Genomic DNA, 19,612 nt, shown 5'->3' on the forward strand with positions numbered 1-19,612 from the left:
GCCACCCACCTTCCTGATTGGTGATATTTTCCTCTTCTCTCTTAAGCTGTGCACAGTTCCCGGCAAGAGGAAGTCATCGACCACAGGCTAACGGACAGAGAGTGGGCCGAGGAGTGGAAGCACCTCAACAATGTATGTACCAAATCCCACCGCATGGCTTGCGGTGGCTGGGATGGAATCTGGGTGTGGGGTAGAGGCTGTAGCGCAGACCTTTGTATATAAACGTATTGATTGTCAAGACCTACGCCCTTGCTTTCCGATCAAACAATCCCTAGGGAGGCTGGCAACAGATTAGGATAACACCGGGATGAAACACACCAAACAATTAACTGGACAGAAATTGGCAGCAGAGCGGCGTCACGTGATAAAGCGGCATAATTATATCCCTAGGACAGCTTGAGCAAATAGAACAGTTTTGCCTGCTGAACCCCTAGGGGAGGGAAGTGGCTGATACACAGCTGTGCTCCAGAAGGATGCTGCATTGGCACAGGGGCCACAGAGATAAAGACCCTTCCCTTGGTATTGGCTAGCATCCAGTCACTTGTACACTTTGGACTTTTTCACTGCTAATTTTTGCCAGGGTGGGAGGCAAGCAAGATGTCCCTGTGCCTTGGAGAAGATTTGCTGGCCAATTGACAAAAAGAACCCGTTAGCTTTGCTCTTCCAGGTACCATCCACCGGCTGGAAAAGCAGGTGACAGGGAAGACACACCTGCCTGCAGTGGAGGTGTGTAGTGGTTAGAGCAGCAGTTCCCAGACGTCCTCAGGCCACCATCCCCTCGGTTTCACAAACTCACCCCTGGGACCCCCAACTCCACCCTATAAAAAGCATTATTCAGAATGGCAGGATAATAACACAGTAAAATTCAAAAAAGTTACAATGAATTGCACATTTATTCAAAATCCAATTAAAACTATTCAGTTTAATTAATTCAGCAAAACTGCTGAACTTGATCCAGTGATACCAGCTTTTCAGAGTCTTAAAGTAGTTTATTTTTGTTATTTATTAATATTGTCATAATTCTTATTATGACTTTATATTGGACCGGATTGTTACTATTAATGTTTGATGTTTTATTATGTTTTTATATGTGTTGGAAGCTGCCCAATGTAGCTGGGGCAACCCAGCCAGATGGGCATGGTATAAATATATTAATAATATTTATTTATTTATTTATTTATTTATTTATTTATTTCTCACATTTTTCCCTGATGGGACTCAAGGCAGTTTGCAGATTAAAAACAAGAACCGCTAAAAACACAGGGGGGGAATCATTAAAAAACAATTAAAACTAAATGCACATATACAAACTATTAAAACCATACAGATAATTACAAAGAAAACAGCACAGCACCAGCCCTTTCATATTCACACCTCCAACACCCCCCTGCCACCTGCTTCCTTTTTAGTGCCCCCCCCCTAAGTAATCTCACCACCACTTAGGAAACCACTGGGTTAGCGTGTTGGATTAGGACCTGGGAGACCAGGGTTCAAATCTCCTCTGGGCCATGAAACTCACCGGGTGATCTTGGACTGGTCTCCATCTCTGAGCCTAACCTACCTTACTTCCCCAATGTTTTGGGCTACAACTTCCATCAGCCATGGGGCTGATGGGAGTTGTAGTCCAAAACAACTGGATTGTGCCAGGTTGCCCAACGCTGTCCAGGAGAATTCTCTTGTCACACATGCTCACACTCACACCCATGTATGTAAGCTTAGTTTCTTAAGTCCCATATTTCTGCATGTATTATACTCTTAAGTTCTGGCGGCGGATCATTTACTTTTAATAATTTCTATTCGGTGTTTTATTTCTCCGGGGGGGGGGGGCAGAACAAACACCAAAATAAGCCCTCCTACAAGCAATAAAGAAACTGTTAGCAAATGCTAAAGCAGATTAGGCAAAAGACAGTAATAGACAATAAAAATAGCACACAAATGAACAAACGGCAGCAGCCTAACATAAACTTTCGAGGAGGAAACAGCAGGAGCAACTCAACTTGGCCACATTATTTAAAATAGGATCAAAGTGATCTTTCAAAAGGAAAATGTATTTTTTTCTGGAAAAGGAGGTAGGGGAGATGGAGGTGGCTGTGACCCATATGGAAACCTATATGCAAAGCAGATGGCTTCCCTGCCAAAAAAAATTTATCCTGAGAACTATAGTTTTCATGGGTGCTAGGAACTGTAGCACTGTGGGTGAGGAAACTATGGTTCCCAGGGTTCTTTGGGTGGAGCCATGACTTTGAAAGTGGTGTGAATGTGGTCTAAATGCATGCTGTGGATGCAGTTTTAGTTCTCACCGTCCTCACAGCAACCCTGTAAAGTAGGCCACCACGGCCTGTGGGGAAATGGAGGTTGATGGTGCCTGGGCAGAGCTAGCAGGTCAGGGCTATGGAGGGTGCCCCCATCCCAGGCTACCCAAGATCTTATGTTGTGGCCTTCCACCCAGCAGCTGCTGAATTGCATCATGGACATGGTGGAGAAGACCCGCCGCTCGCTCACCGTGCTTCGCCGCTGCCAGGAAGCCGACCGTGAGGAGCTGAACCACTGGATCCGTCGCTACAGCGACGCCGAGGACATGAAGAAGGGGCCCAGCCCTGCCACGCGACCTCACAATAGCACTGCCAACACTGAGGCGTCCCCTCTAGGTACCCATGCGAGGGATAGGCTGGGCTCCTAAGCATTCGGCCTGGTTTGTTTTTTGCTGGGCGACTACACGATGTTAGCTATTGAATGAGCATTTCCCATTACAGTGGTACCTCGGGTTACAAACGCTTCAGGTTACAGACTCCGCTAACCTAGAAGTAGTACCTCAGGATAAGCACTTTACTTCAGGATGAGAACAGAAATCACACAGCGGCAGCGGGAGGCCCCATTAACTGAAGTGGTTAAGAGCAGTTTCAGGTTAAGAAAGGACCTCCGGAACAAATTAAGTTCTTAACCAGAGGTACCACTGTATTTGTTGGTAGGGAGGCTAGATGACGTGGCCTCAAAGTGAGACTCATCCCACGCTTCCCGGTTCCTTTCCCACCTGTTGCAAAAAGTCCAGTCTCTGAGGGAAGCGGGTTTGTTCTGCAGGAGCTGCAAATCAGCTTTAATTGTGCAGATTGAATATGCAGGGATGTGATTGAATCCCACCTCCAAAATAGTGACAGGCTGGAAGTGCCCCAAGTCAAGGGCTAGTGCAGCTGCCTGGCATGTAGAAGGTCCCAGGTTCAATCCTTGGCAGCCTCTCCTGGTAGGTCTGGAAGCAATTCCTGCCTGCAACCCTAAATAGCTGCTGCCAGTTGTGTCAGCAACACTGAGCTATTTGGAGCAAGGACCTGACTTGGTATAAAACAGCTTCCTATGTCCATCTCTGCCCATCTTGTCCAGTGCTGCCTGCTCAGACTGGCAGTGGCCCTCCAGGATCTCAGGTTGTTTTTTTTAAAAAAAGTCATTCACATCACTTGCTACCTGATGCCTTTAAACTGGAGGTGACATAGATTTGAACGTGGGACCTTCTGTATGCCAAACAGGTGCTCTGCCCCTGAGCTAGTTTCCTTCAGCTTCCAATCCACCTCTCCAACATCTGTCATGACTGCATCATAAACAGAGAACCTAAGGAGAAAGAGAGGATGGAGAGAAGCTTTTCTCCCTCTGTCACAGTACAGGAATCGCGGGATCACCCAATGAAAGGAACGAGGAGGTTACAGGTGGACCAAAGGAAGTACTGCTTCACAAGTAACTTGTGGAACTAACTGCCACAAGGGCCGGTGTAGGTGGCCACTGCCTTAAATGGCTTTAAAAGAGGGTTAGGCAAATTCGTGTCAATGGCTATTAGTCATGATGCCTGCATGGAATCTCCACCTTCAGAGGCAGTTTGCCTCTGGATATATTTCTTTTATTTGAGTCCATTCATCGCTACTAGATGATAGGCATTGAAAGAAATCAGGGAGGGCTGTTGCCTTCCCTCCCCACCACTGGGCTTCCTGGACATATATGGCTGGCCACTGTGGGATGTAAGAGTAGATGGGTCCTCATCTGGTCTCTTCCAGCAAGACTCCGCTAACATTCTCAGTCTTGCTTCCTTGACTAATCCCTGCCATCCCTCTTCCTCACTGCATGGCATTTTGAGCCACTGACTTTGCACAGGTGCCCCTGCCATTAAACTAGCTTCCATCCACCATTAGCTTTGGGCGCAGATAGCCCTGTACCAAACAGCTGGACGCACAGTCATAACTTAAGCATGCCCCATCCCCCTGCTAGACAGGTGTAACAGATAGACAGGGCCACCTGTCTGTCAGTCACCTGGCATTTTGCACAGTGCTGTGCTCTGAGCTTTGCAAGCCCCAATGATCAGCTGCTTCTTAGTGCTTGCAAATCACAGTGCAATAGGGCTTGGGGGGGGAATTGGCCCACTTGTGTCTTTACCTGTTCCACATATGATGCCATACATGGCATCAGGTGTTGAGAAGGTAAGTGTAGAGGCCAGAGGCTCTCCCACGACTGATCTGCTGAGGATCTTGCTACGCTTTTGTGTTTTGTTTTGCTTTTAAATCAGGTCGAATGTTTAGCATTTCTTAACAGCATTTTCTCCATCTGTCTTTCTCCCAGATGCTCACCGCGAGTTTGTATCCAGGCCCCTGTCTGGCTACATGCCGGAGGAAATCTGGAGGAAAGCTGGTGAGTTTTTTGGGAAATGAGGAAATAGTTTAAGAACAAAACTAACTCCTGCACTACATAGCTGGAGGCAGAAATCATCGAATCCATCAGTTCCTAGATCCCTACTGTGATCCTGGTCATTTCCCCTAGTATTTACACAATCTTGGAAGTTAAATGCAAAGACACATTCAGTTACAGACCCCTCAGGATGGCCAAGTGTCCTAATTTGCAGAGGACGGCCGTCTGTTTGAAGGCCTGTCCAGTCTGAGTCCCATTTAAACCTAAGGAAGAGCGGCAAGCTGCCCGCCAGCATTGGAGTTCCTGGGCTGCAGATTGAGTGTGCTGCCCCTTGCTTAGCGCCCCCTACATGACTCCCGCCTTGCCCTGTGCTCTTCCTTTCAGAAGAAGCTGTGAACGAGGTGAAGCGGCAGGCCATGTCCGAGCTCCAGAAGGCCGTGTCCGACGCGGAGAGGAAAGCCCACGAGCTGATCACGACGGAGCGAGCCAAGATGGAGCGAGCCCTGGCAGAAGCCAAGCGCCAGGCCTCCGAGGATGCGCTGACCGTCATTAACCAGCAGGAGGACTCCAGTGAGGTAGTGACACCCTCTCCCAACGTGGATATTGGCACCAGAGTAGTGGGCTGGAAACAGTGAGGACGGTCCTTTTTTCTTCCCCCCCTAACTTTCCGTTCCTTAAATGTATGACGTTGAGCTCCATCTGGACCTGAGCCAAAGCCCAGTGCGAATGCAGCCAGAGGGAGAGACTGCCCGTTCGCTCGGTGGCCCCGGTGAAGAGAGTATAGAGAGCCCCTTAGCCCCGCGCTTGTCTTTCGGTCCGCGCTGATCTGTGTGCTTTCGCCTTCTCCTGCAGAGCTGTTGGAACTGCGGGCGCAAGGCAAGCGAGACCTGCAGCGGATGCAACACGGCGCGCTACTGCGGCTCCTTCTGCCAGCACAAAGATTGGGAGAAGCATCACCACGTGTGTGGGCAGACTCTCCAAGGCCTCCCGGCCTCTGCCGGGGCAGCCTCTTCGGGGCTGGGCGTAGCGTCGGCTCAGCCAGACGTGGTGGCTGTGAGTACCTCCATCACCAGCGTAGCCGTGGCGGGAAGCCCCAGCGATTCCGGCTCGGCCGCCGCCTCGCGTTCCGGCACGCCGGCCACGCCGGCTCCTCTGGACACGGCGTCCCGCTAAGGCGGGCGGAAGGGGAAAGGGAACCGGGGAGCCGACCAACAACTGTCACTGCTGCTACCACTTCTCTCCAAATGAAAACAAAAACAAAAAAAAACTGCATTCAATGCAAACCCTCAGCTACCTGACACGTATTTGACCTCCAAAACGACCTCTATCTCTCACACGAAATCCTCACGAATCCTCAAACCTGGGCTTTAAGTGGAGTTAAGGCAAATACCAACCTTCTCCGTTCACTCGTCAGTTTTTGGTTTTTTTGCTTTTAATTCTTCTTCTTACAGATATGATTTGGGGAAATTTATTATTATGATTATTACTTCTTTTTTTTTTTGGATGAGGAATTTGTCTGCAAGCGTCGTGCATCTTGACTTGGAAGGGGCGGGCGGGAGAAGGGAACTGAAAAGGTGCTTCTGCCCCTCCTTCTGCTGGAGATGTGTTCGAGGAAATGAAGGAACTGGAAAAAAAACAAAAAAACAAAACCACCCCTTCCCTGAAAAGGAGAAGAGGGAGAAGGTGGGGAAATGGAAAAATGAGAAAAGAAAAGAGAAAGGATTTCAGTTACAAAAAGCAAGATTTTTTTTTCTTTTTTGTAAAAAAAATAAAAATAAATAAACAATAAAAAATCATCAAACTCTTTGGCTTTAAGTAAAACAGAAAAGAAAAGATAAAATCCAAAAAGAACCCAACAAAAACCAAGTGAAGGAAGCTTACCTGTAAACTACCTTGCTAGCTAGCCAAGAAGATACCAGATTCACCTCTGCTCCAAAGGAAATCCAAAAACAGAAAAAAAAAAAATCCAAACTTTTTTTCCACTGCCAAAGTTTCTTTCTTTTTCTTTTTCGGTTGGTTGGTTTCTTCTTCTTTTCCCTCTTTCTCCTCGTTTTTTGGGGGGGCTTCTTATTTATTTTTGCGGTTTTTTTGCGAACCGAGGAGTCATGCGCATCATCGCAGGTCCGGAGAGCCAACTGCGCCGTTCTGACCGACAGCACTTCCTGCTGGGTTTCATTTCAACTCCTTGCGTTCTTGGATGGGGTGGGCGGGGGGGTGGGCAGTTGGGGGTGGGAGGAGGGGGCTTTCATGCACTTGGACCTTCACCGTTCCGATGTATACCCTTTGAAGGAGGACTTAGACGTGCAACTGTGGGATCGAAAGAAATTTTCATAGAATAAAGCAAAAAAAGAAAAAAAGCAAAAAAAATTATATTAAATCCACCACTTTGTGCGTGTGCGGAGAGTGTGTGTTTGCGTGTGTGTGTGTGTGCGAGAGGCAGAAGTGACTCTTGGAAGCCCCTCCTCCCTTGGTGGATTATAAATCTGTTGCATTTTTTTTCTCTCAAAGAGCTTTTTTGTTTTTTTAAAAAAGAGTTATAAACAGCCACCTACACACCCACCACCCTGTTCCAGAGAGAGAGAGAGCACTGTTCCAGAAAAACCTGTGATTGTCTTCTGCCTGTTATTGAGCAGAAAATAACTGTACCCAGGGCTTTCCGCCTGGAGCTTCTACCCTTCCTCCACTACCTCTCTCTGCTCTCCGTAACCTCCCAAACTCCAGGCGGTCTCTTTTTGCAGTTTTGTCATCCTGACTTCTTCCAAACACCCACGAGAATCGAAGGAAGTATTTCATTTTCCCTCCTTACGTCCATGGCCTGTAGATACCCCTTGGCTTCTCGTTATGTGTGTGTGTGTGTACATGTCTCATCTTTCAAATGTCCTGTGACAAAAAACATCTTTGCCCCCCCCCCTTCTTTTCTTTTTCCCTTACCCCCTTTTTCTTGGTATGTTTTGGCTCTCCCCACCCCACCTCAGGCCTCTTTTCGTCTTCCATTCCCACTAGGTTTACAATTATTTCTGGGAGGAAACCAACAGATGCTTGTCCTTAGATATGATGGAGGAGGAGGAGGAGGAGACAATGTCGATTTGTCACATTTCATGCATCGTTGTACAAAGCGCTGAGGACGGTAGTGCAATATGGGGGGAAATGGCACGGCTGTAGGGACGGAGGGCGGGGGACCCTCACGGAGGCTGCCCAGCCATGGGCTCAGGGCAGAAACGTTGTACCTTTAATGTGAATGTATATAGTATTTGCAGAGGTCCAAAAATACTAATAATGAATAATAATAATAATAATAATAATGAGACTTTTTGCCAAATAATTTAAAAAACACACAGACAAACCACTAAAAGTATGCTAACAGTTGGGAAATAGGTTTTCAAAGAAAGACAAACTTACGTGGTCATTAGGAGGTGTAGTTTTCTGGAATTCACAGAATACTTTGTGCTTTTCTTTTTTCCAAAGGAGGGATTTTGAAATTAAGGGCCAGGTCTCGGCATATGGCAGCACTGTGGACAATTGAACAGTGGCCTAGAGAGGCTATATCAGCTACTTCCTTCTTCCTTTTTTTAGCTGCCTCACCCATATTCCCCTTGACCACTCTCTCTCCCTCTCCCTCTGGGTCCCTCCCTCCATCCCACTTTTGTATCACCTACGTCATCTTCCATCTCTTCCCCCCCCCCCCAAACCCTAGGAAAAAGGCATGCCTGGAATCAGTGGCCATTGGAGCTGGTAGGGCAGAAGACAGGAGGCCCAACTGTAGATGGCGCCAGAGCCAATGTTAGGCGGAGTCAACTCATTCTAGCTTTGTTCCCATCCTCCTTGCTTTGTTGAGCAAGGGCAGTACTGAGCCTAAGGAGGAGGAGGAGGACACTGGCAGGCAGTGCACCCAACTGGACTGGTGGTAAATAAGGCAGGCAGGTAGGTGGCAGCAGACTGAGGTTGGAGGGGCGGTGCCACCCCTGCCCCAATGGACCAGGCTCCACTACAGCTGAAATGAGAAGGGAAGATACTAAGTTCTACAAACCTCCACTCGTTCTCTCCTTTCTCAATCCCTTTCCACTTTTCTACGTAGCAGATCCATGATTTGACAATTTCAGGATTCCCTTCCTTGGTTCTAGGTCATTACAAAAAAATAGACGAGGGAGGAGGAAGGCGAGAGCTGATCATTCATGTGTCCCTGCATGTTGGAGGGATTTATTATAGCCAGTTGCTATTTGTTCAATGTTGGCTCCACGAGACAACCTTCTAAAGGCACAGCCATTCTACTGGTGGTGCTTCAGCCTCTTGAAGACAGATCTGCAAGGTGTGGCATGGTCCCAACAGGGGAGCTCTGGCTGGGGCTTCTCCTTTAAAAGCACAGAAGGCCCAGGGCAAAAGTGAGGTCCTGTTCTCATTTATGAAACCATGTAAGGCTTGCTCTAGAGTGGCCACTGGTACAGCATCCAAGATGACACAGATTTGCAAAGGGGAGAGTATATGCCAATTCACGTGTAGGTGCCAATTTTGAAGTATTTCTTAGGAGTTAAATAGAGATGCCATTCATCTCACCACAATGGCCGAAGACTGTAGGCAGGTGGCCTGGATGGCTCTCTGCTCTCCCTTCTTGGGGTTCTTTTATCTTTAAACCAAACTTGGCCCAGATAGCTTTCCAAATCAAGTCCACCATCAAACTGAGGATTATAATCTGAAGCCACAGGAAGGGAGAGGGCTCTTTTGCTTAGGTGCTGCTTGCAGGCTTTCCATTGGGGTATCTGGTTGGCCACTGTAAGAACAAGATGCTGGACTAGATGGGCCATTGGCCTGATCCAGCTGCCAGGCACTATTCTAAAAGTGAGCCACTGGGCCACCCTAGTTTTATCTTGTGCCATGGAATACAAGGGTCTCATTGCATTTCATTGCAAGGGGCAGGCAAGAGAAGAGTGCAAACTGATCTCCTTGATGAGATGATTCTCTTGTGCAACCAAATTTCTGGCCTCCTGGCCTGCATTCCAGTTTGTGGCCAACAGCTCTCTGCTGCAGTCAGTAGCCTACGGAGTCAGAAGTAGCTGCCTTGGGGTGGGGAAATGGAATGGGCAATTGTTTAATATGTGATGGAATGTTTAGTTTCTGCCACTCCATCTTCAAAGTAACTCCTGCTATCTGGAGAGCTTCTTTGCGCTCTCCAAAAACCAAGAGAGGGGAAGAAGCTTGCAGTAGATCTGCATGCTGAGGGTCCTGTCAGTATCTCCATTTACAAAGATTTTGGGTGTTGAGACAGTACTTTCCTGTGATCCTGGAGAATTGTTGCCACTCAGAACAACAGGTCTGGGGTAGATGGACTATTGCGTTTACTCCATCTCCATGCGTGCAAAACCAGTAGTACAGCATTGCTTTACCTGGTGGGCAGGAACCTCCTCCCAAAATCTCTTCTGTCCCATATGCAGCATGCTATCCAGTTCCTTCTGTCATCTGGGCTGAGCTGCCCCATTTGTGTTAGCTGCATACACCGCCTGTGACCGTAGCTGTGCCTGTAAAACTATCGCTGGAAGTGTTTTTCTGTTTTTACACCCAAAGGTCTCCTCTGCAGCTACAGTAGGCCAACATGTCATTGATCCGGTGCGTTTTGCTCAGGGTCTTGGCAGGAGAGGCTTTTATCGATGTGAGACAGCTGATGTGAGGCAGTGAAAGCAGGAAAGAATGTACAAGCTGGTTGTTGGTAGCTGTCTACTGCAAAACAGCTGGGCCTGCTACCTCTGGTGTATGAACCAGTCTGGAGCCCTTGCTTGGAAATTGTTTGTGCAGTCTTGGTATTTTAAAGTGCAACTCTATACATGTCTACCTAGAAGTAAATCCCGTTGAGTTCAAACTTACTTCCAGGTATGCATCTGTGGGATTGCTGTAAATGCAGCCAAAGGCCTCTGAATGAGAGAAAATCCAAATTCCCCTTGCAACTGCTTCTTTCCTCCCTTGCAGCCTTGTTCACAAGGCGATTTTTTTAAATTTCCCCAGCCTTCCCCAACCAGAGGGCCTCCAGTTGTTTTGGACTACAATTCCCATCAGCCCAAGTCAGCAGGCTAGTTTTGAGTGAGATAGGTATCTTCTCCAACCTGTGAGATCTTCCCCTTTGCAACTGCAGTCCTCCACTGTTGCCACAAGGCAGTGAAGCGGCAGCATGGTGGTTCATAGGGCCTTGCTTTACCTGCCTGCCTTCCTCCAGTTGGGGTTGTTTAGAAGCAGACAGACAACAAAATGGATCTGAATTTCCGCCTCTTGCTGTAAGGGTGTCCTGCTTGTTTCTCTGCACTATATGTGTATATTGTTTATTTGTTTTTCTCATGCAAAGAGGTAATATATAAATGGAGTGTTTTCAGATATGCTCACTGGCTCATCCCTTAGTTTGCCAAAACTTCATCTCATGATTACGGGGGTCACGTCCGGCGTTTCTGTCTGCGCAGGCCATTTTTCTCGTCTGCTCTGCATCTCTGGACCTCGTAATGCTACCTCTGACTGGCTGGGAAACCACAGACAGAAGAAATCCTTTAGGAATTTAACAATATACCAATGGATAAGGAATGGAATAAGCTTACATTCAAACCAAATCCTAAATGAGGGAGAGATTGCCTCCATCAGAGCCTCAAACAGTTGTCCCAAATCTGATAGCTTTAAAGTATGGTATTCCGGTGTATGCATGTTTTCCTCTCTACCCCCATCCCAATGGCTTCCAAAATGATGCCTGCCCCCCCCCCCCCCGTGTGGGCAACAAGAAACAAGCAAAAAGCAGGAGGCAGCTATAAAAGAAGGGGCAGAGGTGGGGCTTTTGATCTTCCATGATTGAAACCAATGCAAGTGTTTCTGTTGTCAAATAAGGGCTTTGTTTACATTGCTAATTGTTCAATGGGGGGGTGCTTCCTTACTTTGTTGCGGGGTGGGGGGTGGCTTGCTTTCCAAGTCATTTTTCTGTGAGATTTCCTGTTCCAAACTGCATCAGGCAAGGAGGCCTTCTACTTCGTGAATGTGTCTGCCCTTCGCATCCTGCTTGTTTTCAGATTCCACTTCCTACCTGCCAACTGCAAAAGTGGTATTCCCTCCAGAGCACAAAGCAGCTGGGCGGGTTTAATAATAGCCTCAGACAGGGAGAACTCTCCAATACTGAGAACTTCACAGCCATTTGTTCTAAGTAAAGTGGGCAGGCTGCATGATGGCACTAGCATTCCTAGAGACATATGTTGTGACAGCTTCTGTTCATGGCCTCACTTGTGTCGCCTCTGTAAAGCTGAAGGGGTGGTCCAGTTTTTGCAAAGCATGGAGCTAAGACAGTATTTCTTAAACTGTGGCACCTGCCCTGCCGGAAGGTGCAAGAGACTTGGAGAAGGTGGATATTCCAGGAGGGAAGGAGCCACTCTCCCCACCCCACTAAAACTGGGTTGTCTTGTGATCTGTCTCCTCTTCAAGTTGCTTCCAGATTTGACCTTTCTGGGGGAAATTCAGTAAGCTATAAAGTCTGCTGCCGCTGACCTGGTTTGCAATATCTCCATGACTTGTTTGCAAATTAAGTCCTCCTCTGGTAGCACCCTAAGGGGTTGTCTACACTTCCACTTGTCCTGTGCCTAGAAAACATGGCTCCAAGCGGTTTTCCCCTTGTCCCACTCCTTTCCTAGATAAAACCTGCTCTTTAGCACGAAATCAGAGTAAACATCAATCGGGGGAAAGCCCAAATTGCTGTTTGCTCCAAGTGAATGCTAAAAGAGTGGTTTTCCTCAGGGAAAAGCAGTGGGACAAGAGGAAGTGTGGATGAACCCTACGTTAGAACCTTTAGACCTTTCATAAAAAAGCTGTTTGGTGACGATGGATGGAGGCACAGCCACTTCAGGTGGTTCTGCACTCAGGTTTGGTTTTCTCCAAGCTACTCCTTTGTCAATTTGCTGATCTATAGTAACACAGTCCACTGTTGGAGGCAGAGGGCCTCTGAATGTCAGTTGCTGGAAACCACAGGTGAGGAGAGTGGAGTTGCACTCAGGTCCTGCTTGCAGATTTTCCACAGGGGCATCTGATTGGCCACTGTGAGAACAGGATGCTGGGCTAGATGAGTCACTGGCCTGATCCAGCAGCCAAGCTCTTCTGAACACTCCTTAATTCCTTTTAATCGCCCTGTCATACCCTTAACTCTGATTAGACTGAATAAGGTGCCAGGAGGTGGCAATTATTTCAAAGTCATTTAAGACAGAGCACATGGTTCTAATTATGGGTATGTGACCATGGGTCTCCCAGGTGAGAGGTGAGGAGGTTGCCAGCATCTGTCAATGGTTTTCTGACAAAGTTAGGGAGAGAAGCAAAGAGGAAGATCATTAAGACTTGGACTAACTGGTGTGATGGCTTTGTAACTTACAGGAGTGGGAAGCCAGAGCAGCCCAACCTCTGTCTTTATGAGAGCATGGCCTTGAATGTCTGTGAAGCATCCTCAAGTCCATTGGCCCAAACTTGCCCATTGGTTTAAAAAAGTGGGTGGAGGGTGACTTATTGGTGAAAAACAAGCTGAAATGGTTTCTTTCATTGAAATGTTCTCCCAGTAGTCTTTGGGTGTTCACACAAATGAAGCTAACAGTCCAATCCTATGCATGCTTTGCCCAGAAGTAAATCCAGGTAGAAAGTAGAAGAGAGACATTTTTTAACAGAAAGGAAAGTTTACAACCATGGGAAACTTCAGGTCCATCCTTAGCATCCCTTGTGAAGATGCTTTCTCTAAGAGGCCCTCCCTTTAATTTCAGTTACATTGTGGTATTCTTCCAAATTCAACCCCTTCAGCATGCTTTAAGTTGTTCCCAACCAAAGTTGGTCGAACGGCAGTGTTGACCTGCTGGATGTCTATGTCAGACATGACCTTTTGGACAGGCTGCATCCAATTCACACAACCATTTTACAGTTTGATTTTGTTAATGGCTTGAGACATGCAGAATTATACTGTGACTCACACTGTGGCTCACAGTGCCTTTCGTGACCTTTGAGAAATGGGCTGAACATGGACACAGGGAACCATTCTTTTGTCTTGCCAGTTGAAGGCACCAAAGGTCCATGGAAAAGAGGCAACTTGTCTTGAAACATGGCCAACTAATCATCCTTCTTAACTTCTTGCATTGGGGGTTGATAGTCCAATTTTCCTTTGACCAAAATGTCAGGTGTCTTTTGAGGTCACACTCTTTGGTTGGGTGCTGATTCTTATAAAATCTACTTTGGTCCCTCCCTCCCTTCCCTGATACTTCCAAAATTTTGAAGGCCTGACCACCTGGGGAACAAAAAACTATTTCTCCAGGGTCACCGACTATAATCACTTTGGATTCCTCTCAAGTCTCATTTCCTGTCCCATCCATCTGTTCCAGAACAGCAACAACCTGCTCTGTACATACAGTCCCAGGGTCATCATGAAATGAAGCACCAAATGTCTCTTGTGTGTGTGCAGGCTTCATCATCCCTAGCAACCAACATGGGGAAGGGCCATAGCTCAGTCACAGAGCACATGCTTTATATGTCAAAGATCCCGGGTTCAATCCCTAGCATCTCCAGGTCAGACAGGGAAGGACACCTGCCCGAAACCCTGGAGAGCCATTGCCAGGCACTGTGAACAATACTGAGCTAGATGGACTAGTGGTCTTTGTCTAAGGCAGCTTCCTATGTTCCTAAATCGGGTCCATTGACAAACAGTGGTGCTTCATTTGCCACTGATGACCCTCTCTACTTCTGCTTGCCAAGAGATGGTGTGATGAGATGTTCAGCACCTCCCACCGACAGCACCCGCCTCCCATGCAGTTTGCCATACGAATGCTCAGACTGCGAATTTGCCCCCTCATCTGCAGTATAAACAGGCAGGAGACAAGCAATATGCATGGTGGTATATGTGATCCCCCCCCCCCCCAAGTAATTGTATCATGCAGGTGGATATTTTGAAAAGATGAGTCCCATCCCCCCCATGTTTTAATTTGTGTGAAAATATGTGGGAACCGGAGGATGTATTCTGAGTGTGTTGAGCGAGGGTCCTTTTGGGGTCAGACTCTGAAAGGAGGACCTGAGGTCACCCACATTGCCTTGGAAACAGATGCTCTTCCCATGGTATGTTTTCAGCGCACATTAAGACATAAAGGTGTCATCATCATCATCATTATCACTGGTCCTCGGTTTCTTGGGGGAAAGCCTTTGCTCTGAGAGTTAGAAGCAAATGGGAGGAGAGGGGAAACGGAGGTACAGAGAAGCCCCGCAGAAAGATAAACGCAAGGCCAATCTAGCTTTAAAGACTTTCTGTTCAACCTCATTATTAGATGGGCAAAATTCTGAGAACTGTTCCAGCTCTAACAGTTCTATAGCCAAAAAATAATAATAATACCAGGCTCAGGAGTGGTTATGGAGGAGAACTTGGTTCAAATCCTTCTAGAATGCATACACAACCTTGGCCAGCCTTTGCTTATTTCTTTTTTAAAAAATAAATAAAGTTAAGGTGGCCTTGTTGGCTTTGAGAAAGAAATATATATATATACATATACATACACACACACACACACACACACACACACACACAGTCCATATTAGGGCAATACCTTTATTAGGCCAACCAAAATCTTGTGGATATGACCTAATCAAAGCAATTCTGGGGGAACCAAAGGACTCCTTTCCTTGATTCTTTTCGCTGGCGTATGTCCTGAGGCTGGCTCCTTTCTTGGCCAGAAGGGATGCAGCATCTGGACCAGAAGTGGCTCGTTCTTGGGCCTTCTGCTGTTCCTGGAGCGGCTCAGCCAAAAGACTAAGAAACAAAACGGACCGGTGGCATTGCATGTGAGCCCTGCAGCCGCCAGGCTGAGGAAAGCACCATTCTCAGGGTGTTTGGGAAGCGTGTGTCACATTTAGAACCGTGCAATACTTGAATCCGAGGGTGTTGTGAAGAGGAGGGAGGGGAGGACGTGGCTTTGTACAGACGGGCATGGGTGCGCGTGTGTGTGGGTGTTTGCAAAGAGGTTTTAAAGAGAGGAGAATTAATAGAAATTTAAAACAAAACAAAAATTTTAGGAAATAAAACCCTAACTCCCCACCCCAACTCCCGCCACCCCACCCCCCGATCATCTTCCCCTGGTGTTTGTGGGTTTCTGTGGCCATTCCAGAGAAATAACAATGTGATAGGAAGGTTGTTTTTCTGTTCTTGTTTCGGCATGCTGTCCCCGACTCCCTCGCTGTTTCCTGCTTTCTCTAAATGTACTGTATGTTTGACCTGTGAAAGATGTAAACATTATGATTCAGGTTACGTCTGTTCTTAACTCTGTATCCGTGTAATAAACAAAATTTAATATCACCCAACTGGGTCTGGGGGTTTTTTTGGAGGGGGGGGGGGCTTTTTCCTTCTGCCACGTTAAGTACCGTATTTTTCGCTCTGTAAGACGCACCAGACCACAAGACGCACCTAGTTTTTGGAGGAGGAAAACAAGGGGAAAAAAATTCTGAATCTCAGAAGCCAGAACAGCAAGAGGGATCGCTGCACAATGAAAGCAGCAATCCCTCTTGCTGTTCTGGCTTCTGGGATAGCTGTGCAGCCTGCATTCACTCCCTAAGACGCACACACATTTCCTCTTACTTTTTAGGAGGGAAAAATTTGTCTTATAGAGCAAAAAATACGGCAAGTGAGAGCCTGCTTAGTGTAGTAGTTAGAGGATGGAGTGACCTTTTTGGCTGCATAGGCCAGATCTTTTTTGGCAAGTTTGATGTCACAGGTGATTTGGTGCTTTGAAGTCCAGATGTTGGGACTTCAAAACACTGCACAGGAAGCAAGGCGCTGCTGGAACAAAGGGTTCCCCCCTTCATTTTAGCAGGGAGTTCAGTGCAAATCCCTTACTGATTCAGGAAAGGGTTTGCATTGATTTTTTCCGAATTGAGCAGGATTTAATTTAATTTAAACCAAACAGGATTTAACCCCCTATTTATCAGCTGAATGTATTGGCTGCCCGCACCAGTTCCCTGCAGGGAAGTGACCTGCACAGCCAATGCAGAATTCCCAAGTGATGTCAGCTGATCGACAGGTGGATGTGATCTTGGGAGGAAAGGCCATATTAGGCCAAGACTGGGTCACAAGCCAGAGTGGCCCCACCCTTAATAAAGGGTAAAAAGGTAAAGGACCCCCGGATGGTTAAGTCCAGTCCAAGGCAACTGGGGTTCAGCACTCATCTCGCTTTTCAGGCCAAGGAAGCTGACTTTTGTCCACAGCTTTCCGGGTCATGACTAAACTGCTTCTGGCGCAACATGACACTATGACAAGTGCCAGAGCACATGGAAACGCCGTTTACCTTCCCGCCACAGCAATACTTAATTATCTACTTGCACTGGTATGCTTTCGAGCTGCTAGGCCTTCTACTGTTCCCAGAGCGGCTCTGCCAAAAAATTTAAAAAAACAAAATGAACCTGAGAAATTTGGGTTCAAATCCCACTCAGCGGCATGACGCTCACTGGGTGACCTGGGGCCAATCACCTCTTTCAGCCTAACCTACCTTGCAAGGTGACGATAAAATGGGGATGGGAAGAACTGTGTTCACTGCCTATAGGTTCTTGGAGGAAAGGTGGGATAGAAATATAATCAACCAACCAACCAATAAGGAAGTAGTCAGATTTGTATAAATACAAGAACCAGAGGAACTTTGGCACTCCAGCTGGAACCCAGGCTCCAGTAACTCCAGGTTCCAGGTGCCAATGAATGTGCAAGAATTCAAAAGAGAAAATGGGGAGAAGTTGGTATTTGTTGGTATTCATCTTAATTAATCATTTACAGAGTTATTACAATGAAGTTCATTTCTGTAGCTATTGCTGCTGTTTTAGGCTTTAACAGGCCTTAACTCAAGCCTGCATGCTAATATTATTGACAGTCTTGAAACCAAAATGTAGAAAAATAATTCAAGCCTTCCTTCCATCCATTCTTTGAGAATAGCCTGTTGGCCTGCATAAAGACAAAAGGAGCCTGCTGGCACATGCCAAAGACCCATCTAAGCAAGCATCCTGTTGATACTGCCAGCAACTGGTAATCAGATGTATACTACCCCGGGCTGTGGAGGTTCCACTGAGCTATCATGGCTAATAATTGCTGATAGATCACTTTTCCTCCATGAGTTTGTACAGGGATGGGGAACCTGCTACTCTCCAGATGTTGTTCTCTGCAGCATGAACAATAATTGGAGATCCCTGAATTATTTTAAAAGGGGGGGGGGAGTTAGACTATAAACATAGAGAGCCCTGCTGGGTGAAACCTAAAGGTCTGCTTCAGTTAGTATCTCACAGCAGGCAACCTAACACCTCTAGGAAGCTCAGAAGGAGGTTACATTAGAGAAAAAGCCCTCTCCCACAGTGCTCACCAGCATCTGCTACTTAGAGATAAACTGCCACTGTACACAGAGGTTTCATATAACCATGCTAAATAGCCACTGATCGCCTTCTCCTCAAAGAGTTGGTCTAATTCCCTTTTAAAGCCATGTAAGCCAGTGGCTATTGCCACATCTCTTGGCAGAAAGAGCTCCTTGAATGAATTATGCACTGTGTGAAGAAATACTTCCATTTGCCCTGAATTTCCAGCCAAACAGTTTCGTTGAATTACCCATGAGTTCCAGGGAACTCCAAACAGGTGCTTTCCAGATGTTTGGGAGAACAACTCCCATCAGCCCCAGAACAATTTGTTGGCGTGCGTGTGTCTCAAGAAGAAATGGAGTGCACCTCTGGGGGTGAAGTCAAACCACTGCGTTAGCAGTACCAAAGTGACCTCCCTGGGGCACAAGCCTGAGCAGTGTGTATGGAGGTGCTGGGCTGCCCAGACAACAAGACTCACATCTTGGCCTCACTGATGTGGACAAAGGAAAGCAGAACAATATGTTTGGTACCAGCTTGGCTGCAGGAGCTGCCAGAAAGAGGTGTACAAGGTGCCATCTAACTGCCTTAGGGATTTCTGGATTTGTGTAGCATTTACTCCTTAGCCGTTTCTTCTCCTGATGATATCCCACAAGGCAGAAGAGGCTGAGGATCAGCGTTTCCCTTCTGCTAGATGGGAACCTTCCCAGGTTGACGAGCCCCATCTGCCCCTCATTTCCCTACCGCATGTGCAGAAACTGCCTCCTCAACCCTTGGCCCCACTATTGGTGTTGTCCCCTCAGTCTGCCATGCAGGGGAAGTCCCTAACTCACTGAGGGTGTGAGACCCACCGGCTACCCTCACCTGGTTTAGCTGGCCAGTCGAAGCCGGGGTGTGGCCACTATCACATGCTTTCAGGAGCCGCAGGTGAGAACTATGGTAAGTGCCCCAGAAAGAGCACATGTCCCCTGCCAGAGGTACTACCATTCCCCAATACCCAAAACATCCCATAACACTTTAAACACTTTAAATCAACATACACATGCAAAGCCGTGACCATTATTACTAGTAAAACCAGCTAAGTCCCATCTATAAACGAAAGGACACATCTTAACAGAGCTAGTGTGGTGTAGTGATTAAGAGCGGTAGTCTTGCAATCTGGGGAACCAGGTTCGCGTCTCCGCTCCTCCACATGCAGCTGCTGGGTGACCTTGGGCTAGTCACACTTCTGTGAAGTCTCTCAACCTCACTTACCTCACAGAGTGTTTGTTGTGGGGGAGGAAGGGAAAGGAGAATGTTAGCCGGTTTGAGACTCCTTCGGGTAGTGATAAAGCGGATTATCAAATCCAAACTCTCTTCTTAACCAGTCTTGTGCAGCAGGGAGCTCCACAGGCCTAAGATTATAACAAGCTATGTCCCATATTGACTGTGAGTCCTGGGGGGACTTGCTCCCTGCCTTGCAAGCCTTTTCCCACCTAGCCCTGGAGGGCGGAGCCCCCATTGACTCCAGCTTCAAAAGCTGCAGCTACTGAAGAGGCCAGGGACCACCTTGTCTGTTTCTAAGTGCAGACTGTTTCTTTAATAATATGCTGCATTTATTAAGTTTTATGTT

General features: G+C 47.2%; 1 protein-coding gene across 10 annotated transcripts in view; it reads left to right on the forward strand.

Annotated features, from left to right (window-relative positions):
- Positions 1-15,973, forward strand: part of CBFA2T3 (CBFA2/RUNX1 partner transcriptional co-repressor 3) — a 79,750-nt gene extending 63,777 nt beyond the window's left edge. For 3 of the 10 annotated variants that reach the window (XM_083456482.1, XM_083456479.1, XM_083456476.1), the window contains 5 exons: positions 47-132; positions 2,453-2,648; positions 4,597-4,665; positions 5,050-5,237; positions 5,515-15,973. In XM_083456482.1, the coding sequence (XP_083312608.1) occupies positions 47-132; positions 2,453-2,648; positions 4,597-4,665; positions 5,050-5,237; positions 5,515-5,835 (860 nt within the window). In that variant the 3' untranslated portion in view covers positions 5,836-15,973. Of the gene's footprint in view, positions 1-46; positions 133-2,449; positions 2,649-4,596; positions 4,666-5,046; positions 5,238-5,514 lie in introns of all 10 variants that reach the window. The other 7 variants (XM_083456475.1, XM_083456480.1, XM_083456483.1 and 4 more) reach the window with 3 other exon arrangements.
- Positions 15,974-19,612: the final 3,639 nt, after the last annotated feature.

This window comes from Podarcis tiliguerta (genome assembly GCF_965153285.1).
Source record: "Podarcis tiliguerta genome assembly, chromosome: 8".
Lineage (NCBI taxonomy): Eukaryota > Metazoa > Chordata > Lepidosauria > Squamata > Lacertidae > Podarcis > Podarcis tiliguerta.